The 22121-nt window shown below is 40.4% G+C and overlaps 1 protein-coding gene across 1 annotated transcript in view; it reads left to right on the top strand.

The window, feature by feature from the left end:
* Positions 1-22121, top strand: part of PLG (plasminogen) — a 38054-nt gene that overhangs the window by 5579 nt on the left and 10354 nt on the right. Inside the window, 10 exon segments of the mRNA NM_001286960.1 lie at positions 160-266; positions 3450-3564; positions 5361-5500; positions 7679-7799; positions 9626-9744; positions 10900-11062; positions 11780-11925; positions 15136-15301; positions 19791-19972; positions 21755-21903. Of these exon segments, the coding sequence (NP_001273889.1) occupies positions 160-266; positions 3450-3564; positions 5361-5500; positions 7679-7799; positions 9626-9744; positions 10900-11062; positions 11780-11925; positions 15136-15301; positions 19791-19972; positions 21755-21903 (1408 nt within the window).

Genomic DNA, 22121 nt, shown 5'->3' with positions numbered 1-22121 from the left:
TCTTGATGCTGGGCCAAAGGTAATGGAAAGTATCCATTCTGAGCTCCTTGATCCATCAAGAGATACAATTATCTTTTAAGTCTTTTAATTATTAACAAAAACTTACTTTCCTTTAAATAGGGGAAAACATTTTGAGGGTTTCCTGATTTTTTTCTGCAGGTCATTCCAATATCACAGTAAAGAGCAACAATGTGTGATCATGCCTGAAAACAGCAAGTCTTCTATAGTCTTCAGGATGAGAGATGTGTTTTTATTCGAAAAGAGAAGTGCGTACAATATTTTCTTCTTCTTCTTCCTCCTCCTCCCGGTTTCCTTCTTCTTCTTCTTTTCCTCCCCACCCTTCCTCCTTCTGTCCCCACCTCCTTACATCTGTAGTTTATCAGACCAGAGAATGAAGACACTATTGTAGTGAAATTGCTCTCAGACTCAGGATAAGATTTGGGCACTAATCCAATTTGTTGAGTATATGACTTCACCTTTGAGATTTAGTTTTTCTTGATTTAAAAATGAAAAAATTAGATTGACAATCACTTCTACCTATGACCTAGAAAATAAGATAGTCAATATTTTCTTTTATTTTTGAGGAAAAGGGAATCTAAACATTCCTTATGATCTTGGCTTTTTGTTCTGCAGGGACCATGATCCTTGGGCCCTAGCTTCTGGACCAAAGCCTGGGGAAACAGAAAAACTGAGGTGTCTTAAATCCTCAGTAACAGTTGCATACAGACAAAATCCTTACTTTCATTTTTTAACATTTCCAATATTTTCTGGTCATAGTCTCAATTTCCCTCAGACTGGGAAATGTGATCTTTTGAAAATGTGCAAGACCTGCAGTTCCTTTTCCATAGTTTCCTTGAAAATTCTGGATTGCTATTTCCATTGTTTAGGATAACAGATGGCCTAGATTCCTATGGAAATTGCGTGACTTTTTCAAGATGCAAAGTTCCATTAAGTATGTCTGAAGATTTAAGTGAATATATGGCCCTTTAAAAATGACTCTGTACCCTGTTGTTGGCTGGGATTAAGACCATTTATAATAACAATGTAGCTCTCCAAATATTCTGTAACACAGGTGTTAAGGAAACATCCTCTTTCGCAAGTTCCTGACAATGACCTGCAACATTCTCTCTAGTCTCGACACAAAACACTATGGTTTTTTTTTTTTTTAATATTTCTTTAGGTTAGGATTATTTCTACGCATCGGTTCATCTTCTGAGGTTTAGTTAGCTGTGTGTCTACTATACTCCTTTTCTTAACACTGTTTATCTCTCATTCTTGAGATTAAAGTGCTGAGAAAATCTAAAGTTTATCTGTTGAAGTTCTTAGTTTTTACAAATAGTAAAGGATGAGATATATAGGGTTACCTACTAGATTAAAAAAAAGGGGGTGGGGTGGGCACCTGGTACGATTTTCCCTGCAAAATGCTAACATTTAAATAAATCATTTGTAAATTGTTAACCAGAAAGAACGGGGGGAGGGGGGGGACCACTAGGCTTAGTTTGAATAGTTGAATAGTTGTTTGTTTTCAAGCTGATGGAAAGGAGCAAAAGGTTATATCAACTCTGGTGGGTACATACAAACAAAAGAGAGGTAAAAAGTCAAAAGTCAGTCATTTTGCGGTGCTTGTTTCTTTACTGTAGCACATCGACCCACTGCTAAATTATCTGCCTGGGTTATTCTGGGAACACTCAATGTCAGATCACACTTTCATCTGCCCTTTCCAGCATGGCCACTGCCTCCGCCACATGGGTCTAAGTGGTCCCATCACTGGCCAAGCCACGGCAGCGGATGGGCCATAACTTCCCTGCCTGAAACTCCTCGTGTCCTTAGAATAAAATCCAAATACTTAACTGGATACTATTGGGGCCTGTGTTCTTGAAGGCTACCACATTTGCTTGAGTCACTAGGCTTTTCTACACTGGGCTTGTGTCTGTTCCTCCCACAAAGCAGAAACACAGCCCGTGGCCGAGGCCCCTCTTCTGTTTTCACCTCCTACCTCTCAACTCAAGCATCACCTGCTTTGCAAAGCCTCCTCTGGCCCCTGGGCCTCCAGAGTATCTTGAGTTTACACTTCTGATTGGTGTAATATGTCTACTGTAATAATCACTCTCAATGAGGATACATTTGCAGTCGTTATACATAGTCTTAGGTTAAAAGCATTTGTTTGCTATAGGTGTGTTAGAAGAACTTTCCTAATTGATCAATTAATTTAAAAACTTGACTAAGGTGGGAAATCATAAAATGTTTTCTAGTATAAAAATAAAATGTATCTTAAGTGTTTTATATCATCATGGAAAAACACAATTTACATTAGTACCTTTGGATGTAGAGTAGAAGCTTTTTTTCTCTAAATATGGGGCTACCATCAGCAGTTATCTGGTCCTTCCTTGCATAAACTATGCCCTAAGTGCGTTGTTTAGGATAATTGGTTTCCTACTCTTTCAAGTAGTGCAAGGTCTAGAGACATTTATTAGTCAATCCGACTGTAAAATATCTTTGTATTTTTAGGATTTCCCACCCAAAATGATATAGCCAACCATATGAGTAGATTACCCTCAGTGGGTTTGATTGCCTTTAGAAAAATCATTCAAAGTCTTTCAAGTCCTTAAAAACATTCATCTTGTTTTTTTTTAAGAAATTTTTTTCACATTCATTTCTCAGTTTACATAATCTTTAGTCAAATAAAGCTGTATAAAAACTTCTGACAATGCAAGTGTTGACTTTTGCGAAGCATAAAACCTGACTGGTGGGAAGAGAAGTGGATGGGCACACTGGAAAGTGATCTGCCAGCCATAGGGGCCCACCTCCCCACGTGTGGGAGACAGGTGGGCATCTGACAGTGTGTGTTCAAAACAAGTTGGCACCTGTTGGCTAACCAGTGAGTGGAGGCCAGTGGGAAGTGTCTACTGTCCACATACCTCTGTTTGGCAGTTTTTCATATTTAAAATACCGGGAGCCTCAAAGAATAGAAGTGGCTTGGATCTTTTTCCACCTCTGAAAAGTCTGCATCCCCCTGCCATGCCTGAAAAGCACCTGTCCCCATTCCCCTTCACTCTGTCCTCGTGCTATTTGTTTTCTCTGTTACATATGTTGCCACTAGCTCATTTCACAATGTGTGGCCTTGATTACTTTCTGTACCTAGCCTCTCTGACACTACTAGCATATAAGCTCCATGAGGGTAGGGCCTCCTTCTGCTTTCCCTATGTCTCCCTCACCCAGCATGGTTCCTGGTGCACAGAGGGGCTGTAGCTTTGAATGACTAAATCAAAGCACCAAAGTGCTTAGTGAACTCCAACTCTTACACAAATGTAAGATGTAAAAGACTCTCTTTCCAGGGAGTAGGAAAATGGTGTCTCCTCTGTGAGTCCTTCCAACAAGACTAGGCAGTGAAGGGCTCCCTCATGGGATTTCTCATGGAGGGTCTGACCCTTTTATGGATCCCCCTTCAGTATATCTTTCAGAGTGCAAGACTGGAAATGGGAAAACCTACAGGGGGACCATGGCCAAAACGAAGAATGACGTTGCCTGTCAAAAATGGAGTGACAATTCTCCGCACAAACCTAAGTAAGACTTTTGTCTCTATGTTCATCTCTGATACTTAGAATGATCCCATTACCCCCAAATCAAACCAGATGCCATTTGCTCCAAATCAAACCGGACTAGATTAAGAAGCAGGTATGGAAAGAGCTTTATGGATGTAGAGGTAGGATGATTCAGCTATTTATAACACAAAAGCAGAAGGTGGTTGCTTTCCATTTGCTTTTGGGGGTGTACTGTTTGGGAAGACCAAGAGCATGGACGGATGCTTAATAAAAAAGAACAATAAAACCAGGAATCCCAGATTCCAGGTGGAGTCTGAGAAAAGAACAAAGGCGATTATGTTCAGGGTTGCATTAGCCTCAATTAAGCCTTCCAAGTCAGAACCCTTACCACTTGTTCACCTCAACATTGCAGAGCAAAGGAGCAAATAGAATGTAAATGAAAAGCAAATGATCTCACAACTTGCCCATGAATTATTTTAGTGTCGTTCTTTTTGTGCTTTCCCCCAGGATGGTATTAGGTGGCTTTAACAGTAACAATTCTTATCTATTCTCAGTGACAATGTGTATCAACTAGGAATTTAGTGTCTACTATCCCCTCTCCAACAAATTGCCTTTATTATATCTCTATGAGATGGGCAGATATAATATTCCCAAGATACACAACTTATAGAGGAAAAATGATTAAACCAAATGGCCAAATTATGAAGGGTCAGGGGCTTTTTAGAGATAGTTTAGGCCTTCTGAACCCAGCAGATGAGGACACTGAGGCCCTGAGAGGCGCACTTTGCCAAAAACACATGCATCGAGGCACAGAAAGGATATCTGCCACTTAGACCCTTCAAGTCTTGGGCTTTCAATCTAATTTTTATCTCTACACAACTTATTTCTAGAACTGGAAATGAGCATAACTCTACTCCCCCACCCCACCCCACATATGAAATCAGACAAATTTTAACTTGAGATGCTACCTATTAGGTGTTCTCACTGAGGCAAGATATATTCTGATATTGTGCCTCAATGTTTTCATCCATAAAATAGAGATAATAACACTTTCCCCATAGTGGTTTTACTAAAGCTAAATGAGAGAACGTGTAGAAGGATTTCAGTATTGTCTACCGCATAGTTTACACAGACAGAATCGCATTAACTGCTGCTATTTTTACAGAGAGAAGGGCAACTGATGAAAGCAGGTGTTTAGAAAGAATCAAGAATTTGGCAGGCGTTTGAGGCCTTTGTATTTCTAGTGACTGTGCATAAAAACACTGACTCTACTTCTATGACTTAGCTGTCAATATGGTAATAGTGGTAATATTAGCTACTGTACTGAAACAGCCTATGGGTAAAGAACTGGAAATCAGACAGCACAAATGCTGCAGCACGGAGCTCGAATGCATGAACCCCATAAGAATAGAACCTCATTCTGCCTTCCAATAACATACTGATTTTTCAAATATATTTGACCCTTGAATAACACGGGATTAGGGCCACTGACCTCCTGTGCAGTTGAAAATCTATGTATAATTTTTGACCCTCCCCCAAAAGCTTAGCCACCAACAGCCTGCTGTTGACAGGAAGCCTTCCTGAGAGCATAACCAGTCAATGAACACATATTTTGTGTGTTTCATGTATTATGTATTCCAATAAAGTAAGCTAAAGAAAAGAGAATGTTCCTAAGAAAATTGTAGGGAAGAGAAAAAACGTTACAGCACTGTACTGTATTTATTGAAAAAATCCACGTGTAAGTGGAGCCACACAGCTTCAACCCATGCTGTTCAAGGGTTCACTGTAAAGTCAGGGAGTCTTTCCTACCCTCCACAGCTATACGCCTGAGAAGCACCCCTTGGAGGGGCTGGAGGAGAACTATTGCAGGAACCCTGACAACGACGAGAACGGGCCCTGGTGCTACACCACAAACCCAGACGTGAGGTTCGACTACTGCAACATTCCAGAATGTGAAGGTCAGGAGCGGCTCTAGAAAGTGTTTTTACGTCTACCATTTATCTGTAATGTGATTTATGTGTAATGTGTGTAAGCGATTCCCTACGGGGATGTTATTGGTAACCAATTAGTGGCATGTTTGACAAAATTAAGTAAGGCATGTACCTCTTGGAAAAGACCAAAAATTTGCTCAGACACCCCTCCTTATTGAACTTAATTATTTTATTAAAATGTTACATTGATGCATACAAATAATCAAACTAGATTTTGATTTTATATTTCTGTCAAATTATAAATTGTTAAATTAAAAATTAAATTTATATTCTAGATGTAATTTCTTATGCTTAAAGCTCTTACACAGTATAGAGCCAAAAATAGACTTGTAATTAAATAGTTAAAAAGGAAACTACAAAATTAGGGCACCTGGGTGGCGCCAGTCAGTTGAGTGACTCTTGGTTTCAGCTCAGGTCATGATCTCAGGGTCATGAGATCAAGTCCCACGATGGGCTCCTGGTTCGGTGGAGAGTCTGCTTGCAAATTTCGCTCCCTCCTTCCCTCCCCTCCCTTGCTCACTTTCTCTCTTTCTCTCAAATAAATAAATCCTTCTTTTTTAAAATGAAATGACAAAACCAATAAAATCCAAATAAAAGTATTAATTTAATGTGATAGACTTTGTTGTTTCATCAAAGATAAGCAACAAACCAGTTTTTAAACCAGCAGTTTTTAAACCATTGTTTTTATGGACCGTAGCAGTGTACTTTGAGAGTAAATGCCAAAAAAAGTTTAAAACGTCCTATTGAAAAAAATTCTCTTCATTTCATATTTTCTGCTACATTTATTGATGGAAAAGGGTAACAGATGAGGGTGGAATCTGTGCTACAGTGTGGCTAGTGTTTGCTCTGTGCAACAGCTCAGATCTCCCATCTTTGTTTCAACCATAGAGATGCTTTATTGGCGCAATGTTATGAGGCCATCTGGCCCTTAATCCACACGAAAGCATCAGTTTTGTATCAAGTCTGCCTCTGTCTTCTGTATCAGTACATAAAAAATTAAAATTGTGTTTCTCTGCTGCACCATGGTATTTCAATAATTCCAAACCAAAGTTTCAGTTTTTAAATAATGTAGGAAAGCAAAAAACAGCCAGTCTTCTCAGTACAGAAGTCCCTTATTATACTCAAAGGACACGTTCCAAGACCCCTAGTTGATGCCAAAATCTGCAGACAGCACACAACTTTTTAGATACTATGGTTTCTTTTCCCCGTATGTGCATACGATAAAGTTTAATTTACAAATTAGGCATAGAAAGGGATTAACAGCAATAACTGATAATCAAGTAGAATGGTTATGACGATACAGTATAATGGAGCTTATGTGAATGTGGTCTCCCCACCTCCACGGCTTATTGTACTATGTTCTCCCTTCTTCCTCTTGTGATGACGTGAGATGATAAAATGCCTACATGTTGAGATGAAGGGAGGGGAATGTCGTAGGCACTGGGATGTGACAGTAGGCCCTGTGAACCTACTGACGATATGTCAGGCCACCTGCTTTTGGACCGAGGTTCATCTCAGGTAGCTCAAAACCAGAAAGCAAACCTGTGGATAAGCAGAGACCGCTGTCATATAAAAAGAGAAACACTGTCCCTGTAGGTGAGTATCAGTCCCCAGGGAGGTCATGGGCATAAACCAAAACTCAAGCATTAAAATCTTGAGAAGGTGCCAGCTGATTTGGCAGTCATCCACGTGATCAGAATAATTTCATAGACATTTTTAAAGATCATTGTTGAAATGAAAACAAAAAGTATTTAAAAATCCTAGCAGAAAAAAAAAAAAAAAAAAAATCCTAGCAGAGAACTTAAGGATTTCTGAGACTACATGCACCTTCTCCCCATCCCCCTCCTACCCACCAAGGGCCAGCACCTTTGAGGACAGGGCATTATGGAATTTCTGGATGTGGTCATGACTAGAATAGTTGAGGGGATGTTGAACAAGATACACTAATTTTACCATTTGAAGAGAGAAGGACATTTTAGATTGTATTAGAAGAGTCCTTACAGTCAATTTTGTTGCCAGGCTATTGTTGGAAAAGACAAATGAATAGCTAGCAGGTGGTATTTGAGACATTGCTAGGTTGACTCTTTTGCAATTCACCCATTTCTGTTTTTCTTCCTTCTTCTCTTCCTTCTCCATTCTGTGCAGAGGAATGTATGCATTGCAGTGGGGAAAATTATGAGGGCAAAATTTCCAAGACAAAGTCTGGACTCGAGTGCCAAGCCTGGAACTCTCAAACCCCACATGCTCATGGATATATTCCTTCCAAGTAAGTCTTATGGGGAAAGAAATTAGATGTTTACAACTCTGCAGCTCTATGGGGCATTTAAGGTTATTTGGACATTTTAGCATTTCTCAGGAAGCAAAGGCATCTGAAGTCTTGAATTTCAAAGTTGGTACCTTCCCACCTGACTGCAAGTGAGGTATACATTCTTGCTACTCACAATGTGGTCCATGGAGGAGTGATATCACCCGAGAGTTTGTTAGAAATGCAGAATCTCTGAACCTCTGAATCTGAATTCCCATTATCACCAGATTCCTGGCTGATTAGTATGCACACTAGATTTTGAGAAATTCGGATACGTGTCATTCTGATTTTCCAAATATTTCCCTCTTCTCTTTATTCTTTCTCTTTATCCTCTTCCTTTACACTGACGAGGTTCAAGGCTTCCTGGTGTATGATCTATGGGTGGGCTTTAGGGGTTTGGTAAATCCAACATTTTATGTGTATTTATATCAGTGTATTTTTCTGGGGTGGGATTCTTAACTTCCTCCGAAGTTTCAAAGAGGATCTTGAATTCAGAGGAGGAATAAGAATCCATGATCTAGAAAGTAATGATGATTTCTAGAGTAAGATCTTGTGGGTCTTCTGCTGTACGTTACTTGCACCGGAAAATGCCTCCTTCTCTGTAGCTGCTTTTCTTCTGTCTCTTCATTCTATGACAACGGTAGAACCATAATGGGGCTTTTAAAACTCCTAAGAAATGGGACTCAGCCACAGATTTCCCTGTGGAACACAGTCCCACTGAATTTCGGTACCTCCCATTCCATATTGCTAGCTTAAAACCCAGCTTTGTCATTCTCCTTCCAAAAAGAAATATGGCAAAAGCCTCAAGGCCCAGGCTAGGTACATTCACTTCCCACAGACAAGAAGAGGCTTGCTCAAGCCACTGCTGGCTGCTCTCTGCGTCCCGACTGAATATTTACAGCGTCAGAGAGGCCCACTGAGTATGTCACAGTCTTAGTCACTGGGTCTCTGCTGAGGTCCCTACCGCTCTATTTGGCCAGGTGCTTACAGGAGCATAATTATCCCTTCCAGTTTCTCTAAGCTTGAAGGCCAGCAGAGCCAGAACCTGGCAGACAGGAAGGGCCATCCATTCCTTTGAGTTATGAGGACGCTGATTTTTTGCTCATACCGTGTATTAGAGGACTATCTAATGATCAGGGAGTACTTTGTGTTGCAAATTAGCTATCATTAGCAGCTGAATAACTGGAGTTGGCTTACATAAACTTTCCGGGTGGCCAAAATGATTAAGTTCTCTGATTTTTGCCCATGTAAACTGTTAGAAAAACATCCCTTAGAATATTGAGCTGATCTTTCTAATGAAGATGTTATGTCTTTGAGAAAAGCCTGCATCCGGTCATTTCTTTGGATACCTGACTGTGCCTTGCACACAGCAGATGCTCAATATTTGCTCATTTGAAATCATTCTCGGCCATAACTGTAAAATGTTCAGTGCTATTCAAATCCTTCTTGAGGCACTTGGGTGGCTCAGTGGTTGAGCATCTGCCTTCAGCTCAGGGCGTGATCCTGGGGTCCTGGGATCAAGCCTGCGTCAGGCTCCCTGTGCGGAGTCTGCTTCTCCTTCTGCCTGTGTCTCTGCCTCTCTCTCTGGGTCTCTGATGAATAAATCAATAAACTATTTAATAAAATAAAATAAATTATTTTATTTTATAAATAAATATAATAAATAATATAAATAATATGTAATATATAATATAAATATATTATTTATAATAATATAAATGATAAATAATATAAATAAATAAAAAATTCTTTAATAAAATAAAATAAAATCCTTCTTGTCAATTCAGATTTCCAAGCAAGAACTTGAAGATGAATTACTGCCGTAACCCTGATGGGGAGCCCCGCCCATGGTGTTTCACCATGGATCCCAACAAACGCTGGGAATTCTGTGACATTCCCCGCTGTAGTAAGTATGGCTCATACCCAGTGCTCAGGGATCCTCCCCCGTTCTGCCCTTGGAATAAAAACAAACAAACAACAACCAAAAAACCCCCAAAAACCAAATAAATGAAAACTTTGTATCAGTGCTTGAGTGCTGTGCCTAAGAAGTGCCCTCCAGGTCCAATAAGATGTCACTGATCTTCTAAAACAATTTATTGGTTACTGTAGAAAATTGATCAGAGCCTCCACTGATTATGTTTTTGTTGTTTTTCCTGCCTCTTCTGAGTACAGCTGAATGTAGGTTTTGGAGAAGTACCTCTATTACCCTAGTTTTCTCTAGTGCTAAAGGGCAATAGACCTGTGCTTTCTGGTACATGGATTTCCTTATCAGTTAGAGTTCCTTGTAACTGTTGCTTTATAAGCAGATTTCTCCGGATGTACAGTTTTTCAGTGAGCCAGACTTGTGAAAGACCAGCAGAAAAGCATTCAGGGGGACACTTGGAAGGAATGACTTGGAAAGAATCATTTTATAATATTTTCCTTCTGGGAGAATTTGTAGCAAAGGACTAAATATTTAGACAAGGACAGACATCAGAAGCTAAAAGAAAGATGCAGAAAATCCTGATGGTGGCTTCCTGTTCTTTGATCTGATAATCATCCTTTAGAACTCTGAGGGTTATCAGGTGCTCTCCTTTATGAATATCAACTTCTCTTTTTGTCACCTTTTTTTTTTCTCTCAAGAATTTCTTGATTTCTGTATTATACATTTTCCGTGGAGATAATTTTGCCTTCTTTCAATCGACTCTCTGTTGTTTGACTTTATGGAATGCTGGGTGGCACCCAGTTATGTTTACTCAATGAATAATTTATTCATCATAAAGGAAGTTGTATCATTGGTATAGGTGACACTTATCACGTATGATGAACTGAACAGAGGAAACATAGAAAGAAGCATCTACACCAAGGGTCTTGTCCTGGGAGGAGTTCCTTGTGAGATGATCTCATAAACACTGATTCTAGCAACTCAACTTCTTTTGAAAATGGTAGACAATTTTCAAGGGCCAGATTCTAAGAGAGGATGAGCAGAAGGCAGGCTGATACTCTTTGCATCCATTCCTCTACAACATCCATGAATTCTTTATTTTAAAAATATTCATTGCAACATATTACCTCATTCAAGCAACACCACCACCCCCTTCGGGCCCAACGTACCAGTGTCTGAAGGGCAGAGGGGAGAGCTACCGAGGGAAGGTGTCCGTCACTGTCTCTGGACATACATGTCAGCACTGGAGTGAACAGACCCCTCACAAGCACAACAGGACCCCAGAAAACTTCCCTTGCAAGTAAGTGCGCCTCTGGTCTCAATCCTCTGGTCTCAATCCTCTCTGGAATGTGAAACCCCACTGACTTGGCCTTGGTTTTGTTCCTGGAGGAACCTACTTTAACAGTATTCTGGAATGAAAACTGGCCAAATCATCTGCAAAGGAAGTGAAATTTTGCGCTTGATTTTGTTCTAAGACTCCTTCTCAAAGTACGGCTCACCAGCCCAGCAGCATGGGCATCAGCGAATTTGTTAGGAATGCAGATTCCTGGGTCCTATCCAGACCTACTAAATCAGAAACTTGGGAGTGGGTCCCAGCAACATGCTCTGACAAGCCCTCCACTAAAACACACAGTGAGATTTGAGAACGGTTAAATTCTGCTGCTGTAACACTTGAATTCCCTGGCTCTGAGGTATCCTTGAGGCAGGAACAGTGCAGAAAATACTGTATTTTCAGCATTGTGCATAGGGCCTGGCACCCAGCAAAAGATCAATTTTGTTCGACTATCCACAGTTGAGACATATATTCCCTTCATTTACCAGCGAGAAGCATCAGTGCCATAACTCTACAGACCCTGTGGAATCCCAGTTCTGCTTCAGTTTCCACCTATTATTTGGTCTGTGTAATTCTGGAGAATTAGCTGGATATATCCCCAATATCACCATTAATAAGCATGGGTGCATCATTATTTATTTAGCCTTTTTGGAAAGCCGAACTCATAATCACTTCTTTTTTCAGAAATTTGGATGAAAACTACTGTCGCAACCCTGATGGAGAAACAGCTCCATGGTGCTACACAACCAACAGTGAGGTGAGGTGGGAACACTGCCAGATTCCGTCCTGTGAGTCCTCTCCAATAACCACAGAATATTTGGATGCCCCAGGTAAGAAAAGGGGATGAAAGCTTATCGAGGGCCCCAGTGTGCCCTCTTTTTCCACTCCAATGGGATCACAATACACATTAGCTTTGCTTATAGTTTAATTCTGATCTGGTCAGAGGATATGCTCTGTGATTTCAATTCTATTAATTTGTTGAGGCTTGTTTTAAGGCTCAGAATATGGTCATCTTGCTGAATGTGCCCTGTGTCCTTGAAAGGAGCGTTAGCTTTGCTGTTGTTGGGTAGAGTGTCCTGTAAAGGCGAATTAGGACAAGTGGGTTAGTATGGTTCCGCTCTTCTGAATCCATACTAATTTTTTTAAAGTCTCCGTTCCACTGATTACTGAGAGATGAACAGTGACATCTGCAACTTCAGCTGCAGATTCATCCGTCTTTTTGGTCTTTGCTTTATCTATTCTGGAACCCTCTGTTAGGCATATATACATTTAGGGTTGTTATGTCTTCTGAAGAAATGACCCCTTTATCATTAGGTAATGTCTTCCCTTATCTTTGGAAATATTGCCTGCTCTAGTCTACTTTCACTGATAGGAATACAGCCCTTGAAGCTCTATTTGCACTGGTGTTTGCATGATACCTCTTTTTTTCTCAGCCTTTTTTAATAAGATGCTTGGCATTTGCATTTAATGTAATTGTTAATATGGTTGGATTTAAGTTATTTCTACTTGTCCTGTTTGAGCTTTATTCCTTTTAAAATCTTTTTCTGCCTTTGTTTGTGTTCACTCAATATTTTTTGATTCTCTTTTATCACCACTATTTGCTTATTAGTTAAACCATTTTGATGTTTTTAGTATTTTTTCTAACATTTAGAATATACATCTTTAGCTTACCCGCATCCTACCTTCGAATGATATTACTTTACTTGATGTATAATGCAAGAACCCGAAAACATTGTATTTCTATTTCTTCCTTCCAAAGTGGTGTGCTACTGTTCTCAAAGAACTTATTTCAACTATGGTATAAATCTCACAATATATTGATATTATTTTTGCCTGAATAGTCACATTTCAAAGTGATAATAAACTTAAAATATCTATCTATCATCTATCTATCTATCTATCTATCTATCTATCTATCTATCTATCTATCCCATTTCTGACGCTCTTCATTTACTTTTGGAGATTCAAATTTCTATCTGGTATCACATTCCTTCTGCAAAAAAAACGCAGCCTTTAACATTTTTTTGTAATACAGATCTGCTGCTACTGACATCTTTCAGCTTTTGTATGTCTGAAAGTCTTTATTTTGCCTTCAGTTTAAAAAAATAATTTTGTTGGTTGTAGAATTCTGGGCTGAAAATATTTTCCTTTTACCACTTTAAACATGTCACTCCATATATTCTGTTCTGAACAGCTTCTGCCGAGAAATCTGGTCTCTGTTCCTATGTATTTCATACTTCTTTCCTCTCTGGCTGCCTTTAAGACTTTCTCTTATCTTTGGTTGTCTGCAGTCTGATTGTGATGTGTCCTCATGTGTTGTTTATTTCTTTACTTTTTCATGTTTATCCTGCTTGAGGTTCTCTGAGCTTCTTGAATTTGTGGATTGTTGATTTTCATTACTTTTGTAAAATTCTCAACCATTATTATGCAAATATTTTTTCCCTGCTCTCATTCTCTTTTTCTATTTTCCTTTTCTAGACTCCATTAGCCTTTCATATTATCTCATACCTCTTGTATGTTTGTTCTACTTTTCCCTCCACTTTTTTTTTTTTTTGTCTTTTTACATGTCACGTTAGATAATTTCTTTTAACCTACATTCAAGTTCACTGATTGCCTTTTCGGTTGTGTCTAGTTGGCTGCTCAGCCCCTCAAAGGAATTCTTCATCTCTAATACCATGGTTTTATTTCTAGCATTTGCATTTTATTCTTTTTTTATAGTTTCCGTCTCAGCTGAAATTCTCCTAAATTTGTGTGTATCATTCACCTCTACACTCAGATGCTTCAGCATGTTAATCCTCACAGTCTCTAATAGTCTGCTCTAGTCATCTCTGAGTCTGGTTCTTTTGATTGCTCTTTCTTTTTTGGTATATCTTGTGATTCTTTTATCAAAAGCTAGGCATGCTGTGCAGCAGACTAGTAGAGATTGCAGTAAATATTCCTTCCACTTTGAAATGGACCCCCTCCTTTCGTAAGCATGTTGTGTGGGTGACTGAGTCAACTAGTCTCAGTGATGAACTAGTGATGAACTAGTCAGATGAACTGCGTCTGAGCCATTGCTGTTTTTACTTTAAGCAAGCATCCCATTCCTCATATCCCCTTCTCACTCCTTCACATTCCTTAGAATACAGTTTGGGGGTGGGGCTCAAGAGTTTTCTTAGGATTCCTAATTCAGTCTCAATTTTTAGCAGTCACTGCATGTTTACACCACGAAGGGGTCTTGCTCCAAACCAGACTTTTGTGACAAACTGCTATAAAATTACTTGTTTCTCAATGCTATGCTCTTGATGGGGGTGGGCATTCTCTACCTTCCTCATCTACCCTCAGTCTTAGATGGGCTCTATGCACATAGGCTTTGAAGGTAGTGTTTTCTTAATGTTCTTCTCCCTTCTTTCCATGGAACTAAATTCTAACTTGTATCTGTGGTGGTTCTTAAGTAGAAAAGTAGCAGACTTCTGCTCCACATCAGTGAAAGATCCTTGGCACAAAAGAATTCCCAGGCCTCCCCTAGAGGAGAATATATTTTTGCCTCTGCCCCTCCCTGAGAGGCAAGGGATATTTTGCTTGCATGCTTGGATGCGGAACTATTTTCTGCCCCATCTCCTAGCAGCTTAAGGCTTTGGCTTTGTATAAAGAAAAGGTCTGGGGAAACCCATACAAGGATATCATTTCTGCCCCCACTGGAAACCACTTGCCACATGCAGCCTGCACTACTGAATGTACCTCTGAGCTCATACCCAATTGTTCTCATGAACACTCAGTAGACATCCATAAACAAGAATTGCACATGAGTGCAATTTCCAATTAAAAGCACTCTGACCCATGTGTTTTTTTCCTGAGCTTTAATTAAATATTTGCAAGAAAAATTAGGTCATTAAAGTTCTACAGTGTGATGGAGATATTGTTTTCTTTGCAAGTCCATTTGCCTCCCAATATGGAAAAGAAAGCAAAATTAATTCCCAGAGACTATAGCTCTGTTTGTGCCATCAATTGCTTCACATATCTGTTCTAGTGATTACTTAGTTGATTATCTTCTGTTTCAGCTTCAGTGCCACCTGAACAAACTCCTGTGGTCCAGGAGTGCTACCACGGCAATGGGCAGAGTTATCGAGGCACATCATCCACTACTATCACAGGAAGAAAATGTCAGTCTTGGTCATCTATGACACCACACCGACATGAGAAGACCCCAGAACACTTCCCGGAGGCGTATGTCTTTGATTTTTACCATGAGGGGAACAATAGCCAATGAAAATTTCTGTTTGAAGGTCCATGCTTTAAACTAACATCTTAGAATCAAATTTATCTTGGCTCCAAGAATATGAGGCAAATGTCTTGGGCACCTTGCTTTTGAGCAAAAGCTCTGAAAAAGGAGAAGTTACAGACTGGTTATCTTTCCTGAGTACTTCTGTGAAAGGAAGAGGAGATGTATTGAGGTGTTGAGTTCATGCTAGTGGAAAGCTCAGGAGACCAAAAGACCAAAAACTTAGAAACAGTACTATTCTACTTCCACAGACCTACTAAAGACCCATGCAATCTTTCAACTATGGAATCTTATTATTCCAACCTGCAACCTCTGAAATGAAGTTTGTGTTTGTCATTGGATCACAAATATCTATATACTTGAATATATATATCATCCAGTATATATCACTTAAGTTGTAGTAATATATGGGTCCTGAGCACAAGTGGTCTGCAGTGGTATGAGCTGCCAGGACATAAAGAGCAAAAGCAGGAGGGCAGATGAGTGTTAGGAAGTATACAGATGCTGATAGGCAAAATGGACAGGTAGATGGGCAAAGAGCAGCTTTCCCACCATAAACATTTACAAAATGTAGGGAAAAACTGTTTGCACCTGATGGACAACAGTTATCACAGGACTGAGAACCTTTAGAAAGTGAAATAAATTATTAGTAGTAAATTAGTAATTGGGCTTACTGAGGCAGCTATGATTTTGTAGGCTGGGTAATAATAAGAAAAGATCAGTGTAGAGAAGGAGCTCAACTAATACGCACAGCTCTCCTTAAATCTTGGCTGAATATAGAGGTGCACACACACAGGGAGAGATTCCACAAAGTTCATGGGACAAAGAACAACCATGAGGAAGAAACAACTACCAGGGAGTGGTGAGATGAATGGGGATTATAGAACCCACACAACATTGGGAGATTCTATGTTCAGAGGCTTGAAATTCTGACTATCCAGAGAGGAGAGACTTCATGGAACACTGTAAGCATCCAGTAGAGACTCTAGAAGAGTCACACGTTAGGAGTAGAATTAGTGTATTCCTAAAATAAAGATTATTCTAGAAACACCCCACCAAAGCTTAAAAGCAACCCTAAGAGAATCAGAATAATCTATTAGTAAATTAGCTGTTTGCCACATGTAAATTCAACTGTCTTTAGAGGAAAACAACAAAATCCAGTCAGTCATGTGGCATATACAATGCCTGACACAAATTTAAAAATACCAGACATACGAAGATAACATTAAATGTGATTCAGTGCCAGGAGAAAAATCAGTCAAAACAAGCAGACCCAGAAATGATAGAAATGATGGAATAAGCAGACAGAAATTTAAAAAGATATTATGATTGTGTTCAAGGATTTGAAGGAAAATAGGAATATAAAAGAGAAAAGTGGACATTCTAAAGAGAAAAGAGAACTATAAAAGAGCCAAATGGAAAAGACAGGACTTAAAAAATATATCTTAAATAAAAAATTCATTAGATGGCCTTACCATCAGGTTAGACATTACAGAAGAAAAAGTTAACTTGAAAATAATGCAGTATAAGCTATACAACCTGCAGTACAAATTCAAAACAAAAACTGAAAGAAAATAAACAGAACTTCAAAGATCTCTTCAAAAAGTCTAATATATATTTAAATCAAGTCCCAGAAGGAGAGGAAACAGATACTGAAACAGAAAAAAATACTTCAAGCAAAGATGGCTGAAAAATTTTCCAAATATGAAGAAAATTATAAACTTATAGGTTCAAGAAGCTCAATGAACCGTAAATAGAATTTTAAAATTTATCAAATTTTATTAAATATTCAAGGAGAGTTAATACTGATCCCTTATAATTGCTTACAGAAAATAGAGAAGGAGGGAATACTTCTCAACTCAATTTGTGAGGCCCAAAAAACTGAGATACAAAAAGTAGACAAGAATATTGCAAGAAACTACAGAACATTTTCTGTTGTGAACGTAGACAAAAAGACAACTAAAATTAGTAAAATGAATGCAGGTTTGGTTTAACATTTACAAACAATCTACATAATCCAATATGTTAACAGAATAAAAGTGATAAATCATATGATTGTATAAATAGATATAGGAAAACATTAGACAATATTTAACACTTATCCATGATTGTAAAAAGTCTTAGCAAACTAGGAATAGAAGGGAAACTCCTCAACTTGATCAAGACAATCTACAAAAATCTTCCAGCAAATATGTTAATGAGGAAAGATTAATACTTTCTCTGTAAAATTGAGAAGAAGAAAAAAAAAATAAAGAGCCTAAAGTTTAGAAAGGAATTAGTACATCTGTCTTTATTCACAGAAAACTAGATTAATAGATTCAGAATCCTAAGGACAAAAATAAGTGAATTTTGCAAAATCAAAAGATACAAAAGTAATACAATTTCAATACACAACAATCTATTGTATATCTATACCAGAAATAACCACTTGGAAAAGAAAAATTTTAGAACAAATCACTGGCAATGGTATAAAAAATGAAGTATTTAATGATAAATTTAAGAAAATGTTTATAAGAGCTATATGCTACATACTGTAAAATATTGAGAAAAATTTAAAAGATCTAAATAAATATATACTATGTTTGTGGATTCAAAGAATCAATATTAATTCTTACCAAGTTGGATTTTGGATTCAACATACATTCAAGCAAAATTCCTGTGGCTTTTTTTTTCTTTTTGGGGGGGAAAAAGACAAAATCTATATGCAATGGACCTAGAATCACCAAAACAATCTATAGAAGAAGACAAAAGTTGGAGGACTTACCCACCCTGATTTAAAGACTTATGATAAAAGTGTATTATCAAGACACAATGGTACTGGTGGAAATATACACAAATAGAGAAACGAACATTCCAGAAACAGACCTGTATATATTTACCGTATTTAAATACGGTTAATTGATTTTCAATATGGATGGCAAAGCAAAGCAGTAGGAATAGGAAATCTTTTCCAAAATGATTCTGGAACAAATGGATAGCCATACAGAAAAACAAAACAAAACAACCAAATCCTTGACTCTTCTTATCTCACATTAGATAAAGTCCTTCAACCTGAAGGTACAAGCTAAAACCAAAGCTGAACTATGAAGCTTCCAGGCAAAAACATAAAAGAATATTTTCATAGCCTTCAGGAAGGCAAAAATTTTTAGACAAGACCTAAAAGATGGAATAAAAGGAAAAACATGTCTAATCTGGACTTTAACAAAATGAATACTCCTGCTCACCAAAAGTCACTATTAAAAAAAATGGATATGTCACAGACTGGGAGAAAAATATACTCAATGCATATATTTGACATGGCTTACATCCAGATATATAAATATTTTTCCTACCTAATAAAAATGGACAGAACTTCCTCTGGCATTCCACAGGGAAGATATACAAGTGGCCATTAAGTACCTAAAAAAATTCTCAATATCTTAGCCATCAAGGAGATAAGTTATAACCACAATAGCCCATTGGCAGTGCCTGCCATTAGAACGACAGACGATAAGTGATGCCAAGATCATAGAACAACCACCCCCCTCCTCCGTGCTGTGTGGAGTATGAAATGTACAATTATTTTTTAAAAAAATATTTTATTCATTCATAAGAGACCCAGAGAGAGAGGCAGAGACACAGGCAGAGGGAGAAGCAGCCTCCCAGCAGGGAGCCCAATGTGGGACTCGATCCCGGATCCCGGGATCACGCCCTGAGCCACCCAGGTGTCCCAGTGCACAGCGTTTTAGCAACACTGTGAGTCAGTGGACAGAGGGTACTGGCCAAAGAGTGTCCTCATGATGTCATCCCTCGGGGAAATAAGTTTTAGTTTCAACTTATACAGCTCTATGTGTTCCTACAGAGGGATACAGACACAGTTGTACACGCATAGGAAATCATCCTAATAACGTGAGCTTTAAATACAGTATTGGTTATCTCTGGGAGATGTACGACCCCTGCCCGTGGAAAGGAAGACATTTGAGTACTTTCATTTATACACATATATTATTTCAGTTTTTAAAAAATATTTTATTTATTTATTCATGAGAGACACAGAGAGAGAGAGAGAGGCAGAGACACAGGCAGAGGGAGAAGCAGGCTCCGTGCAGGGAGCCCGACGTGGGACTCGATCCTGGGTCTCCAGGATCACGCCCTGGGCCAAAGGCGGCGCTAAACTGCTGAGCCACCAGGCTGCCCTATTTCAATTTTTATATGGAGCACATATTACATTTGATTTTTGAGATAAAAATTGTAATCGATGTTTTCAGTGCGCCCAGTTGTTCGGAAGTTGAGAGCCATCTGTTTGTCGCATTATAATAATAACTGGTACGTGCAGTATCTTTAATGGAAATGTTTCAAAGTCACTGATTAGCACTCTATTATGACAAAAGGCTGAGGGTGCGGGGTGCCCTGAAAGATTCTCCACCCTCCTGACCTGTGTTGTGGAATTTACAGTGGCCTGACGATGAACTACTGCAGGAACCCCGACGCCGACAAAAGCCCTTGGTGTTACACCACCGACCCCTCTGTGCGCTGGGAGTTCTGTAACTTGAGAAAATGCTTAGACCCGGAGGCGAGCGCCACCAACTCCCCTGCTGTGCCCCAAGTTCCCAGCGGACAGGAGCCTTCTGCATCAGGTGGGATGTCTGTGCCCAGGCCTCTGGCCACCTGGGCACCGGGATGATAAGAGGAGGCCCGTCTAACGGAGGCAGAGCGCTTCATTGCTCCAGGGAACCGAGCGCAGCCCAGGGTCTGCCAAGTGGAGGCCAGCCTGGCGTGGCATCCGGGATCGGGGCGGCCAGAGCCGCTATTGCTGGTGTAACGTGGGCGGGCTGTGTTTTTAGGACTTGAAAACCAAGTGGTTTGGAGGGATGGATAAAATTCGAGCCTGCGTGGATTGAGAGGTGGAGGATGGCAGCGCCGGCTGCAATGGTACCTGCTAGAACACCAAATCCTTGCCTCCCCCACGGAGACATGGAAATGATTAATTTTTTTTAAAGATTTTACTTATTTATTCATGATAGACACAGAGAGAGAGAGACACACACACACACACAGAGAGAGAGAGAGAGAGAGGCAGAGACACAGGCAGAGGGAGAAGCAGGCTCCATGCAGGGAACCTGACGTGCGGCTCGATCCCTGGTCTCCAGGATCAGGCCCTGGGCCAAAGGCAGGGGCTAAACCACTGCGCCACCCAGGGATCCCGATTAACTTGGTTTTGAACAGACTGAACTGGGAGTGCTCGCAGGACAGTCAAGCCCGGCTCTCCAGCACGAACCTGGCAAAGCCGATACGTGGCTTGCAGGGTCACTGAGCACAGAGATGGAGGCAGGAAATAATCACAGCCTTCTGTGCTTCCCTGGCCCTCGGGGAGCCGCTCTGAGCGCTTAGCACCTGCTTCCGTGCTTGTCTTACCCCCGGCCCCAGCATGAAAACTCCGGCTCCGTGACTTGCCTGGTCACTTTCAGATAATTCAAAAGTCCTGCAGATAGGTGGGGGTTAAAACGAGAACTTTGGTTTGAAGTTGGCACCCCTCTCTGTCCTGAGTGGGCTTGGCTGCTCTGCAGAGGAGAACCTGGCCCAGTCTTCCTTGAACAGGCTGGTACCTCTCTCTTCCCTCTCTCTTGGTGATGCTTCGGGCTCCATGCCCATCTGGGTGTCCCTCGTGGGTGAGTCTTGAGACGGTCTACCATGGTTCCCCCAGGTGCCTTCCCCCCATCTGGTGCTTGGGTAACTCCCTTACCCCGGTCCTGGCAAACATCGGGCTTGCAGACCACGGGCAGAGAAGCTAGCTGGCCCAGCTTCTGCATTTTGGATTTTTCAAGTGGCCATCAGAGCACTGGTGCCCTGGGTCCCCTTATGGGACATGCATCATGATCTCCGAGGGTTTTTGTGGAAGCCTCTTTTCCCTAGGCTCGAGACAAGGGATGGGCTTGGAGGAGGAGCCCCAAGCCGTCTGCGGATAAAGCCCTTCATGCCAAAGGATGGGAACTCACAGCCCAACTCTAGCCAAAATAGTATCTTGGATAAAAATCCTTTCCAATTTGCACTCTTTTTTTTTTTTTTTTTTAACCCAGCCTTGAGAACCAGGTGTTTGAGGGTCATCTGACAGTTCACCGCAGCATCTGCTTTATGCGAATCTTCTGGGTGCTGTCTCACCACTCAGCTTATTATAAAATTGACTCACTTAGTGTCCTGGCCAAAATTCCCACGCTAACATTTTGGCTTCTGATTATTTCCCAGGCGTTTTTAGTAACCTGGTAAAATAGGCAGTGTTCGCTGTAATTGTCAGCATTCCAGCGCCTTAGTGATGTGACCACAGAATCTGTCATTAGAGAGTCCTGGCACGATGGCCTATCTTCCCTACCATCCTGGGTCTGGGCAGTAACACATAACCGCCCATTTCCTCTTCCTTACAGACTGCATGTTTGGGAACGGCAAAGGATACCGGGGCAAGAAGGCAACCACTGTGATGGGCATCCCATGCCAGGAGTGGGCTGCCCAGGAGCCCCACAGACACAGTATTTTCACTCCAGAGACAAATCCACAGGCTGGTCTGGAAAAAAACGTAAGCCACTTTGATTTGGACTTGGTTTTGCCTTTTGCTGACCAATCTTTGCTAACAGCACTGGTCCCATGTTACGGCAAGTCAGCCTGGGCCGGTCCTTGGTGGTGGCAGGAGGATTATGAGAAGTCTCAGGAACTAAACCTCCACGTGACTGGCACCAGCACGGCCACTATGGTTTGCACAGGCAAGCAGACTTCTATGCTTGTGACCACTGTCCA

Source organism: Canis lupus, chromosome 1 (genome assembly GCF_011100685.1).
Source record: "Canis lupus familiaris isolate Mischka breed German Shepherd chromosome 1, alternate assembly UU_Cfam_GSD_1.0, whole genome shotgun sequence".
NCBI classification, from domain to species: domain Eukaryota; kingdom Metazoa; phylum Chordata; class Mammalia; order Carnivora; family Canidae; genus Canis; species Canis lupus.
The sequence above is the reverse complement of the archived record's forward strand: the minus strand, read 5'-3'. Positions and strand labels throughout refer to the sequence as shown.